This window comes from Eurosta solidaginis, chromosome 1 (genome assembly GCF_040869045.1).
Source record: "Eurosta solidaginis isolate ZX-2024a chromosome 1, ASM4086904v1, whole genome shotgun sequence".
NCBI lineage: Eukaryota > Metazoa > Arthropoda > Insecta > Diptera > Tephritidae > Eurosta > Eurosta solidaginis.
This window is the reverse complement of record NC_090319.1, coordinates 233,988,166-233,999,634: the sequence shown is the minus strand read 5'-3', so window position 1 is coordinate 233,999,634 and position 11,469 is coordinate 233,988,166. Positions and strand designations below refer to the sequence as shown.

At 37.4% G+C, this 11,469-nt stretch overlaps 1 protein-coding gene across 1 annotated transcript; it reads right to left on the bottom strand.

Moving 5' to 3' along the window:
• Positions 1–7,658: 7,658 nt before the first annotated feature.
• Positions 7,659–9,885, bottom strand: LOC137241727 (uncharacterized). Its single transcript, XM_067769177.1, has 3 exons — positions 8,670–9,885; positions 8,403–8,583; positions 7,659–8,347 (listed from the first exon to the last, which is right to left on the bottom strand). Coding segments are annotated over exons 1-3 (759 nt in total). The 5' UTR covers positions 8,672–9,885; the 3' UTR covers positions 7,659–7,771.
• Positions 9,886–11,469: the final 1,584 nt, after the last annotated feature.

The window sequence follows — 11,469 nt, the reverse complement described above, 5'->3', positions numbered from 1 at the left end:
CTCCCGGGAGAAAAGGTTTTGAAGAGATTTACAAGGTATAATCGGAACAGCTGTCGCCTTGTCCGTCCTGATGTCACGTTGTTTAAATTTTTTCCCAAATTAATAAATAAATTATAAAATTAAAAATTGCTTGAAATAAATGTTTTCATACATTTAAAGCCATATTTATTTTATTTATTTTCGAGATATCGCCATAAAGGTGGGCCAGGGGTGACTCTAGAATGTGTTTTTGCGATATGGGTATCAAATGAAAGGTGTATTTATTTATTTATTTTATTTATTTTCGAGGCCAGGGGTGACTCTGTAACGTGTTTGTACGATATAGGTATCATATTAAAGGTACTAATGAGGGTTTTAAAAGGGAGTGGCCCTTAGTTGTATATGTGAAGGCGTTTTCGAGGCATCGACCAAAATGTGGACCAGGGTGACCCAGAACATCATCTGTCGGGTACCGCTAATTTATTTATATATGTAATACCACGATACTGTTCCTGCCAAGATTCCAAGGACTTTTGATTTCGGCCTGCAGAACTTTTTCATTTTCTTCTGTTTAATATGGTAGGTGTCATTTTGCCATTTTACAAAGTTTTTTTCTAAAGTTATATTTTGCATCAATAAACCAATCCAATTACCATGTTTCATCCCTTTTTTCATATTTAGCATAGAATTATGGCATTTTTTAAATTTTTCGTAATTTTCGATATCGAAAAAGTGGGCGTGGTCATAGTCGGATTTCGGCCATTTTTTATACCAAGATAAGGTGAGTTCAGATAAGTACGTGAGCTAAGTTTAGTAAAGATATGTATATCGATTTTGGCTCAAGTTATCGTGTTAAAGGCCGAGCGGAAGGACAGACGGTCGACAGAAAACAGTTATCGTTATAATATATATGGCCCTACCAAATTTCGCAAGTATTACTAATTTTTTGTTCGACTTATGGCTTTAAAAGTATTCTAGACAAATTAAATGAAAAAGGGCGAGCCATGCCCATTTTGAAATTTTCTTTTATTTTTTTATTTTGTTGCACCATATCATTCCTGGAGTTGAATGTTGACATAATTTACTTATATACTGTAACGATATTCAATTTTTTGTTAAAATTTGACTTAAAAAAAAATTTTTTTTAAAAAGTGGGCGTGTTCGTAATCCGAGTGCTCTAATTTTTATTTAGCAAATATATCGTAATAGTAGCAACGTTCGGGCCAAATTTCATCATGATATCTTCAACGACTGCCAAATTACAGCTTTGCAAAACTTTGAAATTACCTTCTTTTAAAAGTGGGCGGTGCCACCCCCATTGTCCAAAATTTTACTAATTTTCTATTCTGCGTCATAAGATCAACCAAGTTTCATCGCTTTAGCCGTCTTTGGTAATGAATTTTCTCACCTTTTCGGTTTCGGCTTTAAAAGTATTCTAGACAAATTAAATGAAAAAGGGCGAGCCATGCCCATTTTGAAATTTTCTTTTATTTTTTTATTTTGTTGCACCATATTATTCCTGGAGTTGAATGTTGACATAATTTACTTATATACTGTAACGATATTAAATTTTTTGTTAAAATTTGAATTTAAAAAAAATTTTTTTTTAAAAAGTGGGCGTGTTCGTAATCCGATTTTGCTAATTTTTTTTCAGCAAATATATCGTAATATTAGCAACGTTCGGGCCAAATTTCATCATGATATCTTCAACGACTGCTAAATTACAGCTTGCAAAACTTTGAAATTACCTTCTTTTAAAAGTGGGCGGTGCCACCCCCATTGTCCAAAATTTTACTAATTTTCTATTCTGCGTCAAAAGATCAACCAAGTTTCATCGCTTTAGCCGTCTTTGGTAATGAATTATTTCACTTTTTCGGTTTTTCAAAATTTTCGATATGGTTATGGTCCGATTTCGTTCATTTTAAATAGCGATCTGAGATGAGTGCCCAGGAACCTAGATACCAAATTTCATCAAGATACCTTAAAATTTACTCAAGTTATCGTGTTTACGGACGGACGGACAGACGGACATGGCTAAATGAATTTCTTTTTTCGCCCAGATCATTTTGATATATAGAAGTCTATATCTATCTCGATTAGTTTATGCCGTTACGGATTACCGTTATGCGAACAAAATTAATATACTCTGTGAGCTCTGCTCAGCTGAGTATAAAAATTGCTTGAAATAAATGTTTTCATACATTTAAAGCAATACGAGCAATCCCCGATTAACTCACACACAACAGAAAGCATTTGGCTAATTCATTGTAGTTCTATAAATAGAACAAAAACAGCAACAATACCAAGTTTCTCTGAAACCGCCTTACAAACATGCATAACTTCAACACATAATTACATTCGAAGTATATGATGTGTAGAAGATTAATAGATGCAAAAGAAGGCAATTGGGAAAAACTTTACAACAACTAAGGCATGACGTAGCTGAATGCGTTTGTAACCATTCCAACTATCGTAGGAATGCGGGTTCGAATCCCACTCCCGGGAGAAAAGGCTTTGAAGAGACTTACATATATCGAAACAGCTGTCGCCTTGTCCGTCCTGATGTCACGTTGTTTAAATTTTTCCCAAATTATTAAATAAATTATAAAATTGAAAATTGCTTGAAATAAATGTTTTCATACATTTAAAGCAATACGGACAATCCCCGATTAACTCATATACAACATACAACATTTGGTTAATTCGTTGTAGTTCCATAAATAGAACAATAACAGCAACAATACCAAGTTTCTCTGAAACCGCCTTACGAACATGCATAACTTCAACACATAATTACATACGAAGTATGTGATGTGTAGAAAATTAATATATGCAAAAGAAGGCAATTGGTAACAAGTAAGGAAGGCTAAGTTCGGGTGTAACCGAACATTACATACTCAGTTGAGAGCTATGGAGACAAAATAAGGAAAATCACCATGTAGGAAAATGAACCTAGGGTAACCCTGGAATGTGGTTGTATGACATGTGTATCAAATGGAAGGTATTAAAGAGTATTTTAAGAGAGAGTAGGCCATAGTTCTATGGATAGACGCCATTTAGGGATATCGCCATAAAGGTGGACCATGGCTGACTCTAGAATGTGTTTGTACGATATGGGTATCAAATGAAAGGTGATAATGAGTATTTTAAAAGGGAGTGGGCTTTAGTTCTATAGGTGAACGCCTTTTCGAGAAATCCCCATAAAGGTGGACCAGGGGTGACTCTAGAATATGTTTGTACGATATGGGTATCAAATGAAAGCTGTTAATGAGTATTTTGAAAAGGAGTGATCCTTAGTTCCCTAGGTGGACGTCGTTTCGAGATATCGCCATAAAGGTGCACCAGGGGTGTCTCTAGTTGTACGATATGGGAATCAAATGAAAGGTGTTACTGAGCGTTTTAAGAGGGAGTGGGCATTAGGTAAATTTTTATATTGTTATACACCCCTATCATGCATTTCGATTACGTTCCCGCTCTACGCTCCGCCGGAGTCGAAAGTAGGTATCATGCGTTGCAATTGGATTGAAATAAGAAGAGGAAGAGCTATAACTCTTTCGAAATCAGCTGTTTGCCTTGAAATATGTAAAACTGGAACATAACAAAGCAAACATACACAAATTAGTGCTGTTCAAAGAAAATAAATAAAAGTAAAATTTTTATATCATTCATCGTCATTTATTGCAAAAATAGTATTAGTACAATAAGATCTAGGATATTTTATAGTACAACAAAAAGATAAATCGCAATGTAAAAAAGAACAAAAGTCATAACAGAGGGTTATGGAGGTTAAATAATCACATCAAACATAGAGAATTATCGTAATTTACTAGTATCTAAAATAAAAAAAAGGAAAATGCTGTTCCTAGCTTTCAGATATTCGAAGATTTCCCAGCCCAGTAGACGCGCTCTCCAGATGGATATATGATCAAATCTGGCTAAGCCGAATACATAACGTGTAACATGATTAAATGCTACATCAATTTTATGAGCAGACTGGGAGCTCAGTTTACTATACACTAGCTCAGAGTAGCAAATGATCGGCATAATCAATTGAATTGCAAGTTTTCTTCTAACATTGACCGGAGTATAAATAGCAGACATTCGTAAGTTTCTTAAGATATAGTATACTTTCTTAACCACCGAATTTACATGATCATCACAGGACAACGTCGTGTTAATAACAAAACCAAGATTAGTCACTTTTGAAACGAGTTTGAGACATTTACTGGCAACGCGCAAGGGCGGAATACTTGAGAAACTTATTCGTTTTTTAGATATAGGCAACACGTATGATTTCTCACTGTTCATGCATAAGTCATTTTTCCTAAACCATTCAAATATGGATGTTAAGTCATTATTCAATCTTGAGCATAAATCGTTTGTCCCCTCATGATTTCCCGACAAATATAGTTGGACATCATCAGCATATGCATGCATATGAGCATGCTGGCATGCATTAAATATGTCATTAATAAAAATACTAAAAAGTAGTGGACCCAAGATAGAGCCTTGCGGTACCCCTGCCAATAGTGGTTTTAGACCTGAAGTTTCGGAGCCGACTTTGACAAGCTGGGATCTACCCGTCAGATAACTTCGCATGAGCCGCACTGCGGAGTCATCAAAACCAAAATAATTTTTTAATTTTGAGCACAGCAGGTCATGGTTCACAGAGTCGAAGGCTTTTGAGAAGTCAAGCAGGCATAATAAAGTCAACTGGTTTTTGTCAAAGGGTGCCCTGACGTCGTCTAAAATTTTTATGATAGCCGTGGAGCAACTGTGCTTTGATCGGAAGCCTGACTGGAATGGTGATAGCAGACTATGTTTGCAAACATGGTCTTGAATTTGTTCCGACAACAATATCTCAAAGACTTTCGAAAGTCACTAGGACAATCTGCGAACTTAGTTTTTGCAATATGTATAACCGTGGCAATCTTCCACATATCAGGGAAGCAGGAGGTAATAATACTGTGGTTGATAATATGCGTCAATGTAGGAAGAATGTACGGGGCAATTATTTTAACAAATTTGAGCGGTATATTGTCCTGACCGATTGCGTTGGACCTTATTTTATTTATGCATCTCGCCACATCAAGTTCCGAAACAACTGTAAACTCAAATACTTGACAAACAGGAACCACATATAAGGGAGGGGTTGAGAAACTGGTATTAAGACAAGACGGGTTAGCTTGGCTCACAAAAGCTGCATTAAGATCTTCAGGATTAAGGGAACAGTCAGAACTCTCACTCACATGTACACGAAGTTTTTTCAGATTACGCCACAAAACATGATTAGGCAACGATATATTCAACATTTTACTGTAGTATCTGCATTTTTCTCTCCTAATATAGGCTGTGGTCTCATTTCGTGTAAGTTTGTATGCACGCCAATTTGCGTCGCTTCGGTTTTTCTTCCAAAGGGAATAAAGCTTATTGCGCTTGATAATCATAGCACGGACGGATCTATTAAACCAACGGCAAGAGGAAGATCTGTTGCTATATACCCGAGATGGAACGTGAGTTGTATAGAGGTATAAAATAATTTCATTTAAAAATCTCAGCTTTTCATGCACCGAACTCAAGCTCCAACAAGTAGACCAATTTATGCTGGAGATGTCTCCAAGAAGGTTATTTACGTCCAGTCGTCGATAATCTGGTGAAATGGATGGTCTAGCTACTGCACTGTGGTTATCGAGCACTACATCAAATGAACAGAAAATTAGATCATGGTCTGAGATAAAGATAATTGATCAAACTTTAAGACTTTAGACGTATCGGACACAATGAAATAGTCAAGAAGGCTGGGGCAGCAGTTCTGTCCATACCTTGTTGGTACGCACACATTAACCACTTCAAGACCAACACTTGAAACATCGTCTAACAAACGGCAGGTATACGGGTCACTACATAAGAGATTAAAATTAAAATCTCCGCAGATAATTATATCAGTGTAATCAACTGCGACCGAGGACAACATTGTAAAATATTCCTTCACGTTGCACAATTTATTAGGGTTATAGACGCACGAAAAAAGGACTTTGGACATTGAACTAGACACCTAAACTAGCAAGTTCTCAGTGACGCCAACAGCTATGCTTGATATGATTATCGACTTGAGATGTTTTTTACAATACATAGCAACACCACCACCTTTCTTTACCTTTCTATTCATCCTATAGAGTACGTATCCCTTTATGCCAAAATGGTCATCAAGTATTTCAGGTTTAAACCAAGTCTCGGAAACACAAATGATATCAACACTAGATTGTTCAAATATCGCTCTGACTATATTGTTATTATTTTTATTAAACGTAAGAATGGAATCCTTATTCGCGGCGATATTACTGGTTGAGGAGGAGAGCAGCGTATCTGAGAATGCTGTGGTGAGAATTGAAAGGAGAAGATTGCGAGATATGTGCGATACCTTCCAGACGAATGAGGGCTGTAAGTAATTGCACGTGAAAGTAGACAATTTTCTTACAATTTGTTTGCTTATTTAGATTCAAAAAAAACTTTCGTCTGAATAAGGACGCATTCAATTATGTCCTAGATACGTTTGCGGAAGAAACGACGGCAAGTACTTTGTCCTCGTTATCTCCGCTTAACATTGTACTATCCGCTTTAAGATTTTTTGCGGAAGGCAGTTACCTGCATGGAGTTGGCGCAGACTACAATTTTGGAATGGCACAGTCAACCGTGCAAAATGGCTGTCAATTTTTCTCGAAATAATGCAGCATAAGCTATGCCCACAGTGGATAAAATTCGAACAAAATGAAATAGAGAAGCAGGAAGCAAAACAAGATTTTTTTACGAAGGCTGGTTTCCCAGGTGTTATCATGTGCGTTGATGGCACGCACATCAAAATAATCAAGCCATCCGATGAACCTTTCCTTTATTACAATAGAAAAGGATTTTATAGCATCAATTCTATGGTGGTGAGGATTGTATTTCATGAAATCAATTCCATAACTGAAAATTTATTTTTTTACGAATAAGAAGCATTGACGCTAGGTATCCTGCAATCACGACGCTCATGTATGGGGATTGAGCAAGCTGAGGTGCTATATGGAACGACGATATCGTGAAGGTGAAAGGAACACATGGCTGTTAGGTATTTAGTTATACATATATGTACGTTTCTTAGACAATTTAAAATAGTTATTTGCTTTTTTCAAGGCGATGCTGGATATCCAGTACAACCCTGGCTAATGACTCCGTATCGTTCCGTAAATCAAGGCAGCCGACAAAGTAATTATAACATAAAGCACTCCAAAACTAGAAATATTATAGAGCGGACGATTGGAGTTTTAAAGGGCCGCTTTCGATGTTTGTTGGGAGCTCGAGAGCTGCATTACTCGCCTCAAAAAGCGAGTGAAATTATAAATGTAGCTTGTGCACTACACAATATTTGCATTTTCTACAAAGTACAAGATTTTAATCCGATAGAATTTGATAACGAAAGCCGTCGAGAGGAAGAGAAACAAATCAATGACCCTGAATTTACTTCAACAGCATATCATATTCGTGACAACATATTTTCTTCTTTTCAAAGTGTATAAAATTTTATTTCAATATTTCATGTTTTTCTTTAAATTCAAAATTTATCTATGTTAATTTAAGAATTAAATTCAGTGCATATGACATTTTGTTACATAAAAAATTGCATTCAGTTCATTTCTCAAGTTGCTTATTAAAGATAATACAGAAAGAAACAAAAATCAGGTATACAATTATTCCGAGTTTTCTAATTCATTAAAGATAATACAAAAAAAAAAAACAAAAATCAATTATACAATTATTCCGAGTCTTCTCTATAGTTGGAATCTAGTTTTAGCATTCGAATTTTTATTTCCACCTTTTCTTTTAACAGGTTTTCCTTTATCTTGTTGTGTCGTTGCTGCTCTTGAAGCTGCTTTGCTGCAGTGTCTGCCATAACTTCTAAAGATCGGTTCATTCGCCGGAAATATGTCACAGTGTCCTTCATTTTGCCATCGACAGCTTCATAATGATTTTTTGTTTCGGCATAAAATTCTTTCTGGAGATCTTGTTGCTCCCTTAGTAACGATGCAGCGCTCTCCTTTTCTGTTCTTCTTTCTCTGTTATGGCTGCTAGCTCTGCTGGTTGAAGGCACATCGTCTGAATGTGTCGAAATATCCATTTCGGAGGTTCGGTCTGCGTCTTGTGTACTATCGCCATAATCGTAGGCATTCCTTATTCCACTTGTAAACCTTTCCAACCCCGTTAAACGCACAATTTTCTCCTCAAGTGGACTTATACGTTGTAAACGACATTTCCCTCCCCCTGTGCTCATCATTTCCTTCTTATTGCTAGTTAGTTTGCGTTTGATATAGCACTTCCAGTTAATCCAAACCTGTAACAAAACGTTAGATTTTACAAACTCGTTTTCAATTCAATTAATACCTTACCTTTCTCCATGCATTAGAGTCTTTTGATGGTGGACCAAGTGCATTTAAATTAGATTCTACCTCTTCCCAAAAAGCCTGCACATCTTCCTTCGGACGCTGGTGGAAACCGTTGGCTATATTTGGCTTACTCTCCATCATATCTGCCAATTTTCCATATTGCTCTTGTGTTGTTGTTTTTGACCTGAAAGCATATCAAAAAACATCATTCGAGCGCAAAAACTGGAAATATCGTGAGTTTTACAACTTTTAAATACAAGTTTTACTTACATTTTAAGAAAATTAAAAAAAATCACGCAAATTAATAAAATTTGTACAGCTAAATAAAAAAAACAAAAAATTCTCCGCCAACAAAATTGCAACTTAGCAAAACGGAGCTACGATCGAAGTGCATGATAGGCAGAATTGTAAATTTCGAAGTTGAACTGAACGGAACGCATCATACCAAAGTTGCCAAACGGAGAAAATTTCAATCCAAGTCGAAATGCATGATAGGGGTGAATATTTCGGCTTAAAGCACGTATTAAGGCCTTCTGATTTCGAAGAACCTTATTGAGCGTGTCATCACGTGGTTCCTGATCCTTTTCCTTAGTTGCACCCTCTTGACCTTCCTTTCGTTGAATATCTGCTGATTTCAAAATTCATAGCATTTCGGACTCAAACAATTCCCTGTATTTTATTGTCATATCTGAAATACGTAGATACTGGTCCGTGAATTATTGATAATGCGTTGGTAGAGAATAGAGACACCTTATTCGATTGTCCGTGCTCTCAAACTTCGACCACGCTTTTTCAAGGCGTTGAAAATGGTCTTCATAATACCCTTGAGTTTTTCTTGAATTCGAGTCCTTCCTGAAGTTCCGAATGAAGGTCTCGATCTCGTCTGCCGTATTCTGCTGGGCAGCGACAAGCTCTTCGAAATTGGTCATGGCGTTAGTCAGAATGGATAATCGTTGGGGTTATGGCGTCAATTTGTGCCGTTCTATAAGTTCGTTTCCTAATGTGATCCTGTGCCTTGTTACAGGATGACTTGTATACATTATTGTTGGTGCCAATGTGAAGCAGCAACTTTGCTTTAAAGCCTGATGATGTTGGTGCCAATATGAAGCAGCAACTTAGTTATGATAGCGTGTTCAACACGATGATATTGGTGCCACTATGAAGCAGCAACTTGTTGTAAACAGCTTGATGATGTTGGTGCCAATGTGCAGCAGCAACTTGTTGTAAACAGCTTGATGATAACGGCGGTGCGTCTTCTTGTGTGATCCTGATCCTTGTTCGCAGGATCACGTCGGGGTCACCAAAATGTTCGACTTGGTAGAACACCAGTCGAGTAGATTGAATTGCTTAGGTAGCTGTTGTGTTAGCTTGGGCAGATTCGCCTTAAGTTGGGTTATTGAGTTTGAATTTAGCTAGGGTAGAAACACCGTAACTATAATCATAAATGAGTTGATGGGCTTAGTAGTGTCACTAATCCCGTTATGCAATAAAAGATATTTCTTTCTGCACACTTTTCTTTATTGTACTAAGTCTTTTATACAAAATAAATGCTTACGCTAACATAAATATCTTTAACTGTTAACAAATAATAAATTGCATGCTTGGCAATAAGGAAATAAAGTTGATGATTACTAATAATTAATTAGGTTACGCGTTGTGCCTACATTGCATACTTTACCAATTTATACATTTTTTGCGGAATTTAGTTTTACTGGTTTTTACTTATTATTATTGATAGTGTATTATGCTTACGATTACATTTATTGCCCTTAGTTAAACTACTTCTAAATATGTGTACATATGTATTAACAGCCACAATAGAGGTGGACGGTTGGCGCAAGGGTGAGCAAATGGCGGACGAGGCGATACATGTGTACACAGATGGTTTCAAATTAGTGGAAGGAGTAGGGTCTGCGGTATACTCTGCTGATCCGGAAATAAGCAGATCCTACAGGCTGCCGGATTACTGTAGCGTTTTCCAAGCGGAAATATTAGCCGTAACCAAAGCAGTAGAAACCCTGGAAGAGAATAGCTTAAGCTGCAACCGTGTTAACTTTTACATTGACAGTCAAGCAGCAATTAAGGCAATAATCTCGCATAACACAGCATCTAAATGCGTGTTAGAGTGTAAGCAGTCTCTGGAGAGAATCGGGACAGGGAGAAGCATACATCTATATTGGGTCCCAGGGCATATGGGAATAGATGGGAATGAAAAAGCGGACGAACTAGCTAAAAAGGGCGCATCCCTTGAAGCTTGCTCCGCAGACGTCCCAATTAGACTGGGCGAGATAAGCGAAGGCGAGAGGGGTGCACATGATCGAGCAAGCGGGAAAGGCTGGGTTCAAGCGCGGGGCTGTAAAGTGTCGAAGATTATGTGTAGGTCTTACAACCTGAGACTAACAAAGTTGCTTCAATCATTAAAAAGAGAGGACTGTAGACTCATGATGGGTATTCTGACTGGACACTGCCTTCTGGCGTCACATGCCTTCAAATTAGGCTTGGTCAGTGATAGCAGATGTAGGAAGTGCGGGTTGGAGGAGGAAACGATCGAGCACGTTCTGTGCTCGTGCCCTGTACTTGCCTGGCTAAGACTCCAGCTATTAGGAGTGACACAGCTGTCAGATCTAGAAGCAGCAAGTGGCTTAAGTCCTAGAAAGCTTCTAGTATTTGCCAAGAGGGCGGAGTTATTTTAGAACATAGGTCCTGGTTTTTGATAGGGTTTTTCAGTTTGGTCGTTAAAACAAACTTCTGGTAACACTACGGACTCAATCAGTCTATGTGAGGTCCTCGTGGACCGGCCAGTTCAACCTAACCTAACCTACGCCGTAAACATAATTACGAAGATTTTTCAATGCCCATATAATGGCGAATAACTCTTCTTCATTTGTGGCGTAATTCTTTTCAGTTTTACTAAGAGCCTTTGAAACAAATGTAATAGGTTCTTTTCTTGGGATAGAACCGCGCCTACTGCGACATTAGATGCGTCAGTAGTCAACACAAACTTTTTTTAATAATCTGGCTGTGTCAATTCCATCGCTGTTGCTAAACTTTTCTTCAGAATATTAAAAGA